Below are 16,888 nucleotides of genomic sequence, written 5' to 3' on the forward strand. Positions count from 1 at the left end.
GGCTCTCCAGCATCCAGGACTCACGGGTCGGACCCAGGCCTTCACCTGGCAGCTCCCACCCTTCCCTCATCATCGCCAGGATGCCTTCGGGATAAAGGCGTGGCGGGAGACGTCCCCACTCCCCACGGTCTACAGGCTCCTCTGGCTCTTTCTTCCCGGGCCTGGCCTCCAACCTTCTAGCCCTCCCTCCGTCTCTGCCAAGTTAGAAAGTTTAGGAGAGAAAAGGAGTAAGAAGAGCGTGGGATGGGGCTCGCTTGTTGCGCGCATGCGCAACTTTCGGTCCTGGTCTCCTTTTGGCGCCGCGGGGCAGTGAGAGTCCATGAGAAATTTCCCGGCGGCGCGGAAGATGCGCGCCACTTCCGGTCGGGCTCCTAACAACGGGGGAGGCTGGTAACCAGGGAGGGGGGGATGGCGGAGCGGGCGCCCGAGCCCGAGGCGGAGGCGGAGGCTGAGGCGGGCGCAGGCGGGGAGGCGGCGGCCGAGGAGGGCGCGGCGGGCCGCAAGGCGCGGGGCCGGCCGCGGCTCACGGAGTCGGACCGGGCCCGGCGGCGGCTCGAGTCCCGGAAGAAGTACGACGTGCGGCGCGTGTACCTGGGCGAGGCGCACGGGCCCTGGGTGGACCTGCGGCGCCGCAGCGGCTGGAGCGACGCCAAGCTCGCCGCCTACCTCATCTCGCTGGAGCGCGGCCAGCGGAGCGGCCGCCACGGGTGAGGGGGCCCGAGGGCGGGAGGGAGCGAGGGAGGAGACGCCCCCATCCCCCGCCGAGCCTGGCCCCGCCCCTCCGCCTGGGCCCCGCCCCCGGCACCTGCGAGCCCCGCCCAGCGGCCGGCTGCCGGCCTGGGTCTCGCACTGCCGGTCCTGGGACGCGCCTGGCCCGCGGCCCCGCCTCCCCGAGCTCGGCTGCCCAATCCCGGGATGCGCCCGGCCTCTCGACCCGCCTCCGGGCGCTCGGCCCCGCCCGGGAGCTCCGCCTGCCCAATCCCGGGGCGGGCCCCACCTCCCGGCCTTCTAACTGCCCAGTCCCGGCAGGGGCGGCCCCGCCTCCCGCGGCGTCAGTGGCCCGAGGTCCCTGCTGGCCACTGTGATCTCCCAGGCCTCATCCCCTAGCAGCCCCACCATGTAGCCTGGAACTGTGACCGGACGCCCTGGACCACCCAGCCCTGCCCCTCATGAGGCTCCGGTGCCCCGCCTGGGACTGGGTGGCCCCGTTCCCACAACTCCAGGCCCCGCACACCTGGAGGACCCCTCACAGTCCAGATCGCACGCCCCTAAACCTCTGGCTCCTGGGGCGCAGCTCTGCCCGGGGAGACGCAGGTGAAGAGGAAGCCCCGAGTTAGCGGCTCAGCTGGAGGGCAGAGGCCTTTGCAGAGTCTCAATCATGAGGATGAGCAGTGGATGGAATTTTTCCCTTCCTGCCTTATGCGTTGATGTGATGATTAAATGAATTACAGTACAGCAAAGGGCGTAGAACAGTGCCTGGCACATAGTGAGCGCGCCGGGTCTCAGCTGTTAGGAAGATGTCTGTTCTCCCTCGCGAGCAGTGCCGCCACAAAACCCTTGTTCTGCCCTGGTCTTTGCTTGCACACATTTGCACGTTTCTCTGGGGGGAGATTCTGAGGGTCAAGAATCAACCAGAACCTGCTGAATTGTACCCACGCCCTCCCCAGGGTGGCAGGCTCGTTTATATGCCAGAGAGCAGAGCAGGAAACACTGGGCACTTAAAAAACCTGAAGCCGATGTCCCACTATTGGAGTTCCCGATTCAGTCTGAGTGGGGTTGCAGACGCTGTATTTTTTACTGCAAAGCTTCCAGGGAGACCTGGTATGTGGCTGGAGTTGAGTGCCACTGGCCGCAAGGAGCCCCTGGAGGTCTCTAAGCTGAAGGTGGCATTGCAGAACCTTGGTTTGGCTGAGCCGGAGCGGCGTGGGCCTGCAGGACTGGGGCAGGGACATTGAGATGCCCCAGGTGGCGTGTGGCAAAAACCTGGCCCCGGGGGGCATGGGTAGACGAGAAAATACACTAACCTGAGTGAGGGGTCTCCTGTGGGGAGTGGACATGACCAGAGATGGAAGGTCAGTTATTTCAGTTGTTCAGTTGTTTATAACCTGTCTTATACCTGGAAGGATTTCAGTTCAAGGGCTATAAAACATGCACAAGAAGGCAGAAATGAAAATCAGGGTGAAAAGAGAATGGAAAAAAGGAGACACAGTGGGGCCAGGGTCAATGCTGCTGGATTGGGGCAGAAGTCACAGGGGACATGACAAGGGCAGTTTTGTGGCATGGTGAGGTAAAAACCCGACCAGAGCGCCAGCCCAGTGGCGTAGTGGTTAAGTTCGCACGCTCCACTTTGGCAGCCCGGGGTTCTCAGGTTCGGATCCTGGGCGTGCACCAACGCACTGCTTGTCAAGCCATGCTGTGGCGGCATCCCGTAGAAAGTAGAGGAAGACGGGCACGGATGTTAGCCCAGGGCCAGTCTTCCTCAGCAAAAAGAGGAAGGTTGGCAACGGATGTTAGCTCAGGGCTAATCTTCCTCACACACACAAAAAAAAAAAACAAAAAAAAACCTGACCAGAGAGGTTCAAGAGCCATGAAGAAGTGGCAATGGCAAATGGGCCATGAATTTGTCTTGGAGCTTCCTAGCAGCCAGTGGGAAAAGGGAAACAATGGTCAATAGTAGAATTTCAAGTGTCCTTTCATTAATTTGCCTCATGGAGCTGCCATTTTAAAGGGCAGAGGGCAGAGCGTGTCTACTGCAGACAAGCAACATAATAAAGTGTGTAGTATGTGTGAAAGTGATAGAGGCTGTGGAAAAAACAAAGGTGAAATAGGGAAAGAGGAATGAGGAGTGTGAGCTGGAAGTTTAAATAGGGTGTCAGGGTGGGCCACACTGAGAAGACAGCATTTGAGTAAAGACCTGAGGGAGGCCAGGGAGAGCCGTGCAGATACTCAGGGGAAGAGTGTTCAAGGAGGAAGGAAAAGCAAGTACAAAGACCCTGAGGCAGGACCCTGCCTGGTGTGTACATGGGATAGCGAGGAGGTCCGTGTGGTTGGAGCAACATGAGTGAGGGAGAGGAGTGGGAGAAGACGAAGACGGGGAGGTGACAGGGCAGGGAGGTGACAGGGCCTTGTGTGCTGCAGGGAGGACTCTGGTTTTTCCTGCCAGTGAAGTGGGAGCCTTGGTAGGAATCTTTTCTTTAGCACAGAATTTTGACCAGAGAAGTCCCATGTCTGGCTTAGATTTTAAAAGCAGCACTCTCCAGCGTGTGTGGCAGTTGGAATGGGCGGGGTGTGAGTTGAAACAAGGTGGGCCGAGAGTTGACGGTCACGAAAGCCGGGGATGGTTCAAGGAGGGTGGCTCTACTGTTCCCTCTAACTTTGTGTGGGGTCGAATTTTTCTTTTTACATCTTAAAATCTTAACGAGAAAATCAAAAGAATCCTACTGACACCTCTGCTGAGACTGTGGGGGGAGAGCAGGAAGGAGGCGACTGCGCTGGTCCCCGTGAGCGGTGGCGGGGCTGGGCCCGGGCGGGGACCCAAGGAGGTGGTTCAGGTTCGGGCCAACAGAGTTTGCTGATGGGTGGATTAAGAGATGCCCCAGGTTTGGGTTGAGCACCCGGGAAGTTGCAGTTGCTGTTAACTGAGAAGGGACAGGTTGGGGGGCAAGGTGACAGCTGGCGTGTGAGATGCCTGGGAGGCCCCTGGGGGGGGTGTCGGGGAGGATGTGGGGGTGGTGCTGTGAGGAGAGGGCCAGGCGGGCAATCCGAATGTGGGAGTTGCCAGGGCGGTGATGGTTTGTATAATGATGGGGATTACCAAGGGGCCCCGTGTAGACGGAGCCCGTGAACCCGGCACCGCTCTCCGTGCTTGGAGAAGTCGGGGAGATGAGGCAGAAGCCGGCAGAGGAGCCGGCGAGGGCTGTGTCCCGGAGGCCAAGGGAAGGATCGAGATCTGCGCTGAGCGAGGTGGCCTCCCTGGTGGCCATAATCGGTCAGCTCACAACCTGTTTTTGTTGAGAAAACCCCTGACTGCAGGGGTTCAAGGGAGATGGAGGAGAGGACGTGGGGACCGCAAGTGTAGACAGCTCGGGCACAGTGGCAGAGGGATGGGGCGGAAGGTGGTCGGGAAGGGGCTCAAGATCATTTTGTTCCAAGACGGAAGAAATACTAGTGTGTTTGGGTGGGGGGGAATGATGGAGTCCAGAGTGAACAAAGGCAGAGGAGGGCGAGGGAGGGATGCTGGGGCCCCATCTGGAGGCTGGCCACCGAGAGGAAAACACGGCCAGGCCCCCGAGAAGCCCCGGCAACTGCTGTCCTCAAACCAGGTGGCCACCAAGGTGGCAGAAGTTGGAGAAGTGGGCAGGGGTGGGAAGGTTTGTGGAGAAACTGCTGCGTTAGGGTCAGGGGGTGGCCTGACCTCGGTTGATCCCCACAGTGACTCTGTATCAGAGGCACTGCCGTTATCCCACTTCACAGATGAGGAAACTGAGGCTCAGAGGGCACACGACCTGCTTGAGGTCACACAGCCAGTCGATCGCGGAAACGAGACTTGAACTCGGATCTGAGTGACATCAAGGCTGTCCCCGCCACAAAGTGGCCTTCCCAGCACCCCAGCCACGGCGAGGCCACGGGTGGGCGGAGGTGGCCGGGGCGTTTGGACTGGGGTGTGGCTGAGGGTCTGGGCAGCCAGCCTGGCCCCTTGCAGAGGAGGGGATGAGGCTCCTGGGATGGGCGAGGGGGAGCAGAGCCCCGGGCAGAGGGCAGAGCCTGGGGCAGGAGGGACAGAGGAACCCCAGCTGCTGTCCCGGGACTAGACGTGGGGTGTGGGGGCTGAGAATTGTCATCAGGCTGGGCGGGGGTCGGGCGGGGTGGACGGTGGAGCTGACGAGACCCTGGACTGGCTGTGGCGAGAGCGTGGCCCGGGCCACGGCGGGGAGGCCGGTGTCCCAGGCCTGTCCCTGGCCCCGTGATGACACTGATGATCGCCCTGATCACTGCTGCCCTTTGCTGAGCGATGCCTGATTGCCAGGGGCCACACCAAGCTCTTTACAATGCACGTAACCTCGTGCCGGCCCCCCGAGGGCGGTGCGTTATGACCCCACGCTACAGGTGAGGAAACTGAGGCACAGGGAGGCAAGCTCACTCACCCAGGGTCGCTCCCCGAGGCCTTAGCTCACCGGGGTGCTGGGCCCCAGCCAGAGGGGGGGAGGCCCGGAGGCAGGTGGGCGTGATGGCCGGGGTGTTGGGGCCTGGGCTGGCTGCAGGGGCAGGACTGCCGGGGCTGAGGGGCACAGTGCCTGGGGTCCCCGTAGAGCAGGCATTTAGGGTCGGAGTAGGGCCCTCAGTGCACCAGCCCTCCAGGCTGGACTGACTGTCTCCCCAGGGCTTGGGCAGCCTCAGGGGGCAGGACCTGGATAGGGTGGCACGGGTTCTGTGCTGTGTCACCAGCCACCGCAGACAGTGGCTTCAAACCACACACCCTGGTCATTGCACGTTTCTGCGGGTCAGGAGTCCGGCACACTCCAGCTGGGTCCTCAGCTCAGGTCTCACAGGTGGAAATCCGGGTACCAGCCAGCTGCACCTTCTCCTAGAGACTCAGCCAGGGAGAGATCTGCTTCCAGACTCCCTCCCAGTGTTGGCAGAAATCACATCCTCGGGGTCGGAGGGCTGACATCCCCGCTGTCTTGCTGGCTGTCGGCCAGGACTGCTCTCAGCTCCTGGAGGCCGTCTCAGGTCCTTGCCACGTGGCCCCTCATCGGCCCCCTCACATTCTCAGCCTCAGTCTCTGACATCAGCAAGGCCCTTTTAAGGGCACCCCTGATTAGGTCAGGCCCACCTCCATAGGCTCTCTCTTGATGAATTCCAAGTCAGCTAGCCAGGGAGTGGTATCTGTCGTATTCACAGGCCTGCCACACTCATGGGGAGAGGATTATACAGGGCATGTGCCCCGAGGGTGGGAATCGTGGGACCGGCTTGGAATTCTGCACACCACACCGACCTCCTGGACCCCTTTTCTGACCTCTCGCTCCCTGGCCACGGGACCCAGGGCAGGTGGCCTCGCCCCTCTGAGCCTCAGTTTCCCACTCTGTGAGGTGGCTGATGCTACTAGACACCCCCCCAAGGTTGGTGTCCATGGTGTTGTGAGCCCAGGGGAAGGGCCACGAGAAATGCAACAGGCCGGAAAATAAGCTAAAATTCTGCCCCGAACCAGGAGGAGCAGAAGCCCGAGCTGCTGTCATTGTCATCCGTCAGGCCCTGCGCTCAGTCCCCTGCCTCTCTCTGTTACAGGAAGCCTTGGGAGCAAGTCCCCAAAAAGCCAAAGCGGAAGAAACGTAAGTTGGGCCACAGTCAGGGGGGGCAGGAGTCATCCGTCTGATGGCCCTTCCCTCGTTTGTGATTTCTGGTCCTTCTCTCAGCGACCGTTAGTCTCGAGGGAGAGACGGGACAGGCTGAGCAGGGCCGGGAAGGGGTGGAGGGGCACTGGGGCCGGAGGGGGGGCCTGACCCAGCCCCCCGGGGTGCTCTCCTCTTCGGCTCGCGCAGAAAGGCTGAGTCGCGGCCCCAGGCCGCACAGCCGGCAGACCAGGTCCGGTGTGTCCCGAGGGGTGCCCGTGGCTCCTCCGCTCCCCTGCCCGGTGCATGGGAGTCGGCCAGGGGAGAGCCGGGCAGAGCAGAGGGGGCAGCTTGTGCCAAGGCCAGGAGGGCAGGTGGCGTGCCAGACTCGAGGGGATCAGGCGTAGGCGGTCAGAGCGGCGGCCTGGAGCACGTCCCCCCTCTGTGACCTCTGAGCCCCGGGGCTGGGGGGTCTCAGGCCGTGTCCAGCAGGGGGAGGGCCAGCGCTCGGGGGACAGCCATCTGGTGGCAGTGAGCCCCTCCCCTTTTCAGTTCTCGGAGGCAGGGGCCGAGCTGAGGCTGTGACCCCCAAATCCCAGAGGGGTGGGCAGTGAGATAAGGTGGCAAGTCCCGGCTGGAGAGGGGGCTGCTGGTGGGGCCCTCATGGTCGTCACTGGGTTGGAGGCCCAAGGCCCTCTCCTGGGCATCCTCATCTCCCAGCCTGGAGGGTTGAGAGCGCACCTTCCTGCCTCTCAGCCGCGGGACCAGGAGCATCACACGTATGGCAGGAGCCATTTCTCGGGCACTCGCAGCGTGCCCCGCCCTGGTCGGTGCCCTGTCAGTGTCTTCACTCCCTAACCTCCTCCCTGGCAGCCCTCAGGGAATGGGGACCCTTATTCTCCCCTGGCCCAGAGCCGGCAACTGAGGTTCAGAGAAGCCAAGACACTTGCTGGGAGACACCCAGCTAGGAAATGGCAGAGCCAGGATTCCAACCCTGGCGGTCTGGCTCCACTGTGCCCACCCCCTCGAAGCATTCCGTCATCCAGCAGCCCCTACTGTGTGCGAGGCCCTGTGTCAGCACTGGGGACACAGAAGGAACAACAGAGTTGAATACCCTGCCACTGGGGAGCTGATGGTCTAGTGGGGGAGACACAGTAACATGGAAACAAAAACCATGATGGTATCTAGGTGCTGCCTGGAGAGAAAGGGCAGCAAGTCAGGTCGGCTCCAAGGACAGCAGGGAGGGTGTGGTAGACTGAGTGAAGTTGGGGGCAAGGCAGTTCCCTGGAGGAAGAGGACGCAGCCTGTGCAAAGGCCCTGAGGCAGGACCACGCCTGGCTCGTTTGAGGAACAGGGAGGAGGCCATGTGGCTGGAGTGGAGTGAGAAGGGGAAGCGTGGCAGGAGGTGACGGGGCCTTGTGGACCTCGGGGAGTACTTGGGCTTTGCCTCCCAGTGAGGTGAGTGCCCTGTGGATTCCAAGCCGAGGAGGGATGCGACCTGACTCGAGTGCTCACGGGCGCCCTCTGGCGGCTATGGGGACAGCTAGACTGTAGCGGGGAGCGAGGGTGGGAGCAGAGAGCCCAAGCCAGAGGGACCGAGGTGGTCCAGGCTGGAGACGGTGACTTGAGGAGGATGGCTATAACAATCACGAGCGCTACTGCGTACCCACTCACCCAGGGAGGACGGTCTGGCCAGTCTGTGCTCCCCAGGGTGGGTCTCAGCGTCCGTCACCCGGGCATAGGCCGGGTGGGTTCCCGGGGCGGAGCCCGCCCTGACGGCGCGGCCCGTGTGCGCAGGGCGGCGGCGGAACGTGAACTGCCTGAAGAACGTGGTCATCTGGTACGAGGACCACAGGCACCGCTGCCCCTACGAGCCGCACCTGGCCGAGCTGGACCCCACCTTCGGCCTCTACACCACGGCCGTGTGGCAGTGCGAGGCCGGCCACCGGTACTTCCAGGACCTCCACTCGCCGCTGAAGCCGCTCAGCGACTCGGACCCCGACAGCGACAGAGGTGGGTCCGCGGGGCGGGGCGCGGCGCACAGCGGGGGCTCTGCAGCGCCTCCGGGGGGTCGCCCTGGGCTCCCTGCCCTCCTCGGTCATCACGGCCACCAGAAAGGCAGTGGCGCGGGACGGACTTGCAATCTTGAGTCCTTATGGAGCCCAGAAGGCGGTCCCCCTCTTACAGAGGGACAGCTGAGGCCGGGTGTGGGCAGGGCTGGGGTCCGGGGAGGGGCAGTGGGCCTCAGACTCGCCAGGGCGGTGCTGTTCTCCTAGCCCCTTCCTCCACCTTTATTTCTTCTGGATCTTTCTTGGTTCCGGGTCTGTCTCTGACAGTCTTATCCTCTTTCCCTCTCTCCAGCCTGTTCTCCTTACTCCCCATCTCTCCGCGAATCTCCCTGTCCCTGCCCCTCTCCTGCCATCCCCTGTTGGTCACACTCGTGTGCTGGCTGCCCACTGAGGACTGGGAGGACCCAGGTGGCCCTGGTGGGGGAGCAGAGGGGCGCTGTGGGTGCTGAGGGGCTGCCCGCCTGCCTCGGGGGCTTGGTGTCAGCCAGGAGGAGCGTGGGACCTGCTGCCAGCCGCCCTGCAGGGCAGAGGGTGGGGACAGTCACCGGGGCTGAGCCCGCGCTGGCAGGCGTCTCGGAGCAGGTGGCGTCCCAGCTGGCCGAGGGGAAGCCGTGGGCGAGAGGTGATCCGGGAGGGCACCCTGGCCAATGGCTGTCCCGTTGGGCGTCGGCCAGGCTCCTAGCATGCAGACCACCCCTCGGCCATCCTGTCCGGTGCCCCTCTCCAGGCTGCACCCCAAACCACGCTGAGTTCTCCCCACAGCTGGTCATCAGCCCTGCTTAGCAGTTGAGGAAACCGAGGCCCTGGGAATAACGTACCTGGCCCATCTGGTGATGGGTCAGGCTGGGATGGGGTGGCACCCAGAGATGCCCCCTGGGACCCCAACCCCACCTTGACACTAGCGGCTGCCGGCTCTGGGCTCTGGGGAGTGAACGCTGGGATCCATCAGCTGGGTCTGCTCTGGGCGCTGGGGGGCATGGCTGCGTCCCTGTCCCAGCGCTGTTCCCTCAGCAGACCCGTATCAGCCCTGAGCCTGGGGTGGCCCTGCCCCCTCACTCAGAGGACTTCCCACCAGGACTGGGAGGCCGGGGGCGCACGGCCCTTTCTGGTTAGTGTTATCATCATCGGGAGAGAAGTCCAGGGTTGGCCTTAACAGCCGGGCCCAGACGCACGCCCTGGCTGCACACCCTGGCCGTACCCCCAACCCGCAGTGACTGCCCCTCCTTCAGGGTGGAGCCAGGGGTCAGGCCCCTGCAGATTGCAGGGTGTTAAGAGGAGCCGCCCTGGCCGGGAGGCCGGGATGGGGCATTAGGATGCTAATGATAGCTGGAAAGTGGACGGGGCCTCACTCCAGCTAGGTGCTGGGTTAAGCCCTTTACGCGTATTCACTCATTAAATACCCCGAGGTAGGTGCCGCGTTATCCCCAGGCCCAGAGAGGTAACCTGAGGCGCCCGCGTTCACACAGCTGGAGGAGTGGGCACCGGGATCCCCTGGCGGTCTGGCTCCGGAGCCTGCGCCCTCCACATGCCCCTTGGCGGTGTAGGACACGTCGTCCCCAGCCAGCATCCCCCAGCTGTGTCCCAAGTGTGTGACGTAAGGGCCAGGCCTTCACTTTTCCCTTCCCCCGTTTCTCCATGTGTGTGGACATTAGCACCAATGCCCCGGTCAGGTGTCCATCCCTGGGGCCTTTGTCACAACCTGGGCCTGAGATGTGTTTGTTTTTGCAAACGTGCGCTCTCTGTGTACCAGAGGCCTGTGCACAGGGACCCCGTCCTTGTGGAGTTTATGGTCCAGAGGGGAAGCAGACAGTAAACAAGATAAACAAGTAAAATTTAGAGTCCCCTGGAAGGTGGTAAGTATTTGGGGAGGACATAAAGAAGAGAAAAATATGCTATTTGAGACAAGGTGGTCAGAGAAGTTCTCCCTGAAAAATACTGTTTGATGAAGGGCCTGATGGAGGCGAGGGAGAGAGCCCACGCAGGTGTCAGAGAGAAGGGGCTTCAGGCAGAGCCAATGGCAAGTGAAAAGGCCCTGAGGCACGAACCTGCTTCATGTTCCTCAGCACAGGAGGGAAGCCAGTGGGGCTGGAGGGGAGGCAAGGGCTGGAGGTGACAGGTGTGGCGGGGGTGCAGATATGCAGGCCACGTGGCCGTGGTGAGGGCTTGGCTGCTCCGCCAAGTGAGTTGGGAAGGGTATTAACTGTGGTAAAGCCAGCTGCTGGAACAGACACGCCCCAGCTCTTGTGACCCAGCGTGGTAGTTTGGTTCCCACTGGACACGAAGTCCAGTGCTCCCAGCCCGCACACTGTCTTCCATCCCAGGTCCCAGGTGCTTTCCGTCCTGTGGCTCCAGCCTCCTGAGTCCTGGCTGCCTGCTGGGCACAGAGATGTGGAAGCTCCATCACTTCCACTCACACCCCACTGGGACGCAGCTGTATGGCCACACCTATCTGCAAGGGATGCTGGGAAATGTAGGCCACCCGGGTGCCAGGAGGAAGAGAGGGGTTTGCTGAGCAGCCAGCCTGTCTCTTCCATAGGAAGTGATGAGCGGGTTCTCAGTCGAGGAGGGACGTGAGCTGAGCAGGTGTTCACAGGCTCCTCTGGCCCCAGTGAGGAGGACAGCCAGTGGGGGCGAGGGTGGGAGCCGGGGGACCACGGAGCGGGGACCGCATGGTCCTGGCAGGGGGATGAGGGGGCTGTGACCAGGGTACCCAGGGAGCTGGGAGGAGCCGTCGGCCTGCGGATGAATTTCGGATGAGGCGCCAACAGGTTGTGCTGACAGATTGGAAGTGGGTGTGAGAGAGAAGTCAGGTAGCCCCGGGACTTTGGCCTGAGCAGCTGGAAGGACAGACAGAGCTGCCATGGGCTGAGGCGGGGGGGACATCCGTGAGCGGTGCGGGCTCTCGCTGAAGGAAGACTCAGAGCCCAGGGTTGCTGAGCGGAGTCTTAGGTGCCCGTGAGACCCTCAGGGGCAGCAGAGGAGGCAGTGGGACGCGAGAGTCCGCAGCTCCACGGGAGGTCCTGGCGGGAGCCGTCCCCATGGAGGCCCCACGATTTGGGTGGCGGCAATACCCCAAAAATCAACATTGCCTCTTTGTCCTGGTTCCTGGCACCGAGCTCCTAAAACCCGTGGAATTTCCCAGGTGAAAGGAATGTTTGTCGTTACTCATCATGAGCCCTTTCCCAGGGCGCCCCTTTGAACAGACCTGCATCTGTGCTAATGGGGCCACTCAGGCAGGGGCCCCTAGATAGCTTTAGGGTGGGGGCTGGTCACCAGGAAGACCAAACACGTGATGAGAGGGCGGAACCTCTCAGCCCCACCCCCACCCCTGGGGAGTGGACGGGGCTGGAGATGGGGTGATAAAAAACTTTTGAACAGGGAGATTCCGAGAGCTTCCGGGTTGGTGACCACCTCGAGGTGCTGGGAGGGTGCCCCCCCCATACCTTGTCCTACATATCTCTTCTATCTGGCTGTTGCTGAGTCGTATCCTTTATAATAAAACTGTAATCAGAAGCAGAGCACTTTGCTGAGTTCTGTGAGTTGTTCTAGCATGTTATCAAACCTGAGGAGGGGTCGTGGGACCCCCAACTCATAGCAGAAGTAGGGGTGGCCTGGGACTTGCGACTGGCATCTGAAGCAGGGGCAGTCTTGTGGGACTGAACCTTCTCACGGGGTCTGCGCTCTCTCCAGGCAGACGGGGTCAGAACTGGGGTGACCTGTCGGACGGTATTGAACATCGTGGGCCTGGCCGAGACCTGGGTGGAGGGACTGAGGGGAGGCCCTGGCCTGAGCCTTCCGGACCCCTAAGAACACAAGAGGCTGAGAGGGAGCCGCCAGGAAGGGCCTGGAAACCAGAGTGCGGGTCTGGAGGCTGAGGGAGGAGGGCGTCTCCGACGATGGGGACGCAGAGCTGAGCGCTGTTGGTGGCAGTGGGGGCGTCCCAGCGCCCAGCCCCTTGTGAGCCACCGACAATACCAGCGGCCACTGCTGTAACCGCCCTCTCCTCTGTCACCACAGTGGGCAATGGCCTGGTGGCCGGCAGCTCCGACTCGTCCGGCTCCGGCTCCGACTCTGAGGAGCCCCCCGAGGGTCAGCCGGCCAAGGTGACAGCGGCCGCGGCGGCGGTCACCCCGGCCAGCCCAGCGGGCAGCAGCGGGCTCATCACGCAGGAGGGCGTGCACATCCCCTTCGACGTGCACCACGTGGAGAGCCTGGCTGAGCAGGGCGCCCCGCTGTGCCCCAACCCGGCGGGCGGCGGGCCCGAGGGCCTGGAGACGGTGGTGTGTGTGCCCGTGCCTGTGCAGGTGGGCCCCGGCCCTGGCACCCTCTTCGAGAACATGCCCCAGGAGACACTGGGCGAGGTGGTGGCAAGCTGTCCCATGCCCGGCATGGTGCCCGGCTCGCAGGTGATCATCATCGCGGGCCCCGGCTACGACGCCCTCACGGCCGAGGGCATCCACCTCAACGTGGCAGCGGGCAGCGGGGCCCCCGCTGGGGGCCTGGGCGATGAGGTGCCCTGCGCCATGATGGAGGGTGTGGCGGCCTACACGCAGATGGAGCCCGAGGGCAGCCAGCCTGGCACCGTGGACCCCGCCGCCATGGCAGGCGTCGAGACCAAGAAAGGTCTGGGGGCTGTGCTGTCTGGGGGCTGCGGTGGGGCCTGGGAGGGGGAGGGCGAGGAGGCGCCCCGAGCGGGCTCCGGACAGCCTTAGTCCCACGGCCACCCGCCCCGTGTCCACCCCTAGAGAAGGAGGGCCTGTACACGCTCAAGAAGGAGAAGGAGGAGCCGGTGGCCCCGGAGCTGGCTGAGCTGGCGGCCACAGCGCCTGAGAGCGCAGAGCCCGAGGCCGCGGCAGACGGGGAGGAGCTGGACGGCAGCGACATGTCGGCCATCATCTACGAGATCCCCAAGGAGCCTGAGAAGTGGGTGCCGGGGCGGGGGGCAGGGACGGGGAGCGGCCGTGGGCCCACGCCCGCCTGTGTGGGAGCCCCGACACCACCGCCCTTCCCCTGCAGGAGGCGGCGGAGCAAGCGGGCGCGGGTGACGGACGCCGACGGCCTGCTCGAGATGTTCCACTGCCCCTACGAGGGCTGCAGCCAGGTCTACGTGGCCCTTAGCAGCTTCCAGGTGAGGCCGCCATCCACGCGGGCCGCGCGGGGCCTGCTGCTGTGTCCGGCGGCCTGTGCGCTGGGGTCTGGGCGGCCTTGCTCGTGGAGGACCCCACCGGGCCCCGGGGGGGCAGGTGTCGCCTCTGTGCCTTCCCTTCCTGCTCTCCACCCACCCGTCCCGCCTCAAGCAGCCCCCACCTCCCTCTGCACACCCCGCTGGCTGCTGGTCTTGGCTGCCCTCTCCAGCCTCCTGAACGCCCCTGCCCTGGTCCAGGCCCCCGTCGGCTTAGGACGCCTCCTCTCCAGGCTCAGCTCAGGACGCCCCTCCACCAGGAAGCCCACACTCGTCCCCCAGGGCCGCTGGGGCCTGTGAGTCCCAGGTCTCTGCCCCGCCAGGACGTCCTGTAGTTTGCCCTCTAGAGCCTGGACAGGATGCCCCGAGGGCAGGGAAGGGGTCTTGTCGTGTCCGCACCCCTGGCACAGCAGGTGGCACCAGTGGGCCTTGAATTTGCCGAGTCATGTTCTCATTAAGTGAGGATTGAGCCCCTGCCGGGTGCCAGGCCTGATGCTGGGCGCCGGAGCTGCAGTGCTCCTCGTGAGTTGAAGAAGGAAGGGCTGGGGGGCTGCCTGCTCCAGGCCCTGGGGGCAGCGCAGCACCGTGGAGAGAGCCCCACTGTGGCGCCGACAGCCCTGGGATCCAGGCCCAGCCCTGCCTCAGACCACGCCACGGAGACTCAGTTTCCACATCCATAAGCTGGGCTAACAGCCGGACTCTTTCATATATTAATGCCCCAGCCCAGAACCGGGCTGTAGCAGGGGCTCTGAAAGGCTGCTCTGGGACCCCGTGGTGCCCTTGGGCCCCAGCTGGGAGCTGGGAGTCCCTCCTGACAGCAAGCGCTCCCCTCTTCCCTCCTGCAGGGAGGCTGGCCTCCCAGCTGCCCTGGTCTGTCCCCACCCTGGAGAGCCCCAGAGGTGGGCCCCCAGCACCCACAGCCCCGCTCCTGCCCCTCTCACTTCCAGAACCACGTCAACCTCGTGCATCGGAAAGGGAAGACCAAAGTGTGTCCCCACCCCGGCTGCGGCAAGAAGTTCTATTTGTCCAACCACCTGCGGCGACACATGATCATCCACTCAGGTCAGGCCGGGGGCGGGGCTGGCAGCGCAGGGGCGCAGGGCCTGGGAGCCAGGGCAGGGGCAGGCGGGGCGATGCCCGGGCACGGGACTGCCCCTCTTGGAGCCTCCCCTGTGCCCTCACCTGGGCTGCTGTGAGATGGTGGAAGTAAAGCCCTTAACATGGCGCCTCCCCAGGGTTCTTGAAGTGGAGCTGCACGAGTCACAGTGACACGGACTGTTATAAACCCCATGGAGCAGGGCAGGGATCGGCTGTCTCTTCCCCAGCTGGGGGCCCCTCGGCCTCCCCACTCCCATGAGCAGGTCTTGTGTGGAAGTTGTTCCAGCGCTGAGGGGGGACAGTGGGCCCCCCCCAGATGGGCACGGTGGGGAGCAGACCTGTTTCCCCTCGTGGCAGAGACGTGGGTCTTCTGCTCCAAGTACCTCCCTGACCCAGAGCCAGCTGCGAACACGGTGGAGAGCCGTGGTGGCTGGGCCTGGCGGGAGGGGACACAGCTTCGGATTTTTCGAGAGGCTGGAACTTTGGATTTTTCTGTGACATCGCCCCGAAGTTCAAATATTGGGGTCCAGTTCAGACCCATCTTGGCTTGGCAGTGTGCCCCACGTTCCAGCTCTGCCCGGGCGCCCATGCGGGGCGGGGAGCCGCCCTTCGCATTAGCTGCTGTCGTGACTGCAGGCGGCACTGGCGCCCGGAGGATGTGGGGATGGCTCTGTCTGCGCCCAGAGGCCCGGGAGACTCGGGGAGACGGGCCCCCAGCCCGTCCGCGAACGGCGGTCCTCAGCCTCGCGTCTCCCCCAGGTGTCCGGGAATTCACCTGCGAAACCTGCGGCAAGTCCTTCAAGAGGAAGAACCACCTGGAGGTCCACCGGCGCACGCACACCGGCGAGACGCCCCTGCAGTGAGTGAGGGCTTCCCGTCGGGGGGCGGTGGCTGGAGGGAGGGGCCCGGGGCTGGACCGGGGGGGCGGTCCCAGGGCGGGCTGCACGTGCGCTCCCCGCCCGGCCGGCCCCGCCCCCTGACCCGCCCGGGCGCGCCGGCCCGGCAGGTGCGAGATCTGCGGCTACCAGTGCCGGCAGCGCGCGTCGCTCAACTGGCACATGAAGAAGCACACGGCCGAGGTGCAGTACAACTTCACGTGCGAGCGCTGCGGCAAGCGCTTCGAGAAGCTGGACAGCGTCAAGTTCCACACGCTCAAGAGCCACCCGGACCACAAGCCCGCCTGACCGCCCGCCCGCCGCCCGCCCCTATTTATTCGTCCGCTCGGACGCCACGCCCGGGCCCGCCCGGACAGCCGCCGGGGCCGCCCGCGCCGCAGGCCGGAAGGGGGCGCCCCCGCCCCGCCCCAGGGCTGGGCCCCCGGGGCAGGGCCCCCACCCCGCCCCGCCTCCGGAGCGGGCGCCTGGGGCCGCGCTGCTGGAACTGTGTCGAGAGAGAGAGCAAGATTAAAGAGCGAGAAAGGAGATGCCCTTCCCCCAGGCCTGGATGATTTGGGGGGGCCGGGCCCCTCTCTGTCTCCGACCTGGTCCCTTCCTGAGCAGGGCCGGGGCGGAGCGGGGGGACATGCCCCTACATGCCCGCAGGGCCCTTTCCTGTCAGCCTCTGCTACCTCACCAAGCAACCCCCAACACGCCTTCCTCGCACAGGGTCAGGGGTAGGGGGTTGGAGGCCCAGAGAGGCCACTGGACATCGCCCAGAACTCGATCCTGATGCTCACTCCCAGTCCTTCACTCATTCCCCATCCTCAGCGCAGGGACCAGTTGGGGAGACGTTCAGCGAACCCCTAAATAAGACATCTACAGCTGTGACAAGCGCCGTGCAGAACAGAGAGTGATATATTAGTTTCTGGGAGTGATGTTTAGGTCGGTGGTCAGGGAGGGCCTCTCTGAGGAGGTGGCGTTTGAGCCTAGACCAGAATGACAAAGAGATTCCATCCCCGAAGAAAGCTGGGGGAGGCAAATCCCAGGCCAAAGGAACAGCCAGTGCCCAAGTCCCGAGGGAGAACCGGCTCGGCGTGTTCCTGGAACAGGAAACCGCGGGGGGAGGGGAGTTGGCGGCGGCGGGGCGGCTGCCTTGGCCCCATTTCCCGGAGGAAGATGGTGAGGCCGCCTCTCCTTCTCCTCCTCCTCCTGCGGGCCGCCAGGGAGAGAGGCGGGCAGCGAGACCAGGCCGCGTGGCCGCCAGGTGGCGCGCGAGCCGCGTGGGCCCTGGTGGCCGCAGCCACGTGACCCCGGGGACCGCAGCCGCGAGCC

At 64.1% G+C, this 16,888-nt stretch overlaps 1 protein-coding gene across 2 annotated transcripts; it reads left to right on the plus strand.

Annotated features, from left to right (window-relative positions):
- The first annotated feature begins 408 nt into the window (after window positions 1–408).
- On the plus strand, window positions 409–16,886 carry ZNF653 (zinc finger protein 653). Of its 2 annotated transcripts, XM_004442661.3 has the most exons (9): window positions 409–707; window positions 6,286–6,329; window positions 8,127–8,342; window positions 12,416–13,021; window positions 13,144–13,321; window positions 13,415–13,526; window positions 14,528–14,642; window positions 15,438–15,537; window positions 15,685–16,886. In XM_004442661.3, exons 1-9 carry the CDS (start codon window positions 409–411, stop codon window positions 15,860–15,862), a joined length of 1,848 nt encoding a protein of 615 aa, XP_004442718.1. In that variant the 3' UTR covers window positions 15,863–16,886. The 2 variants fall into 2 exon arrangements, with proteins under 2 accessions (XP_004442718.1, XP_087281539.1); XM_087425413.1 differs by lacking the exon at window positions 15,685–16,886 and having other exon boundaries at window positions 14,816–15,518.
- Window positions 16,887–16,888: the final 2 nt, after the last annotated feature.

The sequence above is a fragment of the Ceratotherium simum genome, chromosome 39, assembly GCF_057802395.1.
Source record: "Ceratotherium simum simum isolate JZ-2026a chromosome 39, ASM5780239v1, whole genome shotgun sequence".
NCBI lineage: Eukaryota > Metazoa > Chordata > Mammalia > Perissodactyla > Rhinocerotidae > Ceratotherium > Ceratotherium simum.

What these genes read in the sequence shown, in the direction of transcription:
- ZNF653 (XM_004442661.3), top strand. Translation starts at nt 409, where the DNA reads ATGGCGGAGCGGGCGCCCGAGCCCGAGGCGGAGGCGGAGGCTGAGGCG. An exon ending in GGACCCCGACAGCGACAGAG is followed by an intron (nt 8,343 to 12,415) that starts GTGGGTCCGCGG and finishes CTGTCACCACAG; the next exon opens with TGGGCAATGGCCTGGTGGCC. An exon ending in AGGCGTCGAGACCAAGAAAG is followed by an intron (nt 13,022 to 13,143) that starts GTCTGGGGGCTG and finishes GTCCACCCCTAG; the next exon opens with AGAAGGAGGGCCTGTACACG.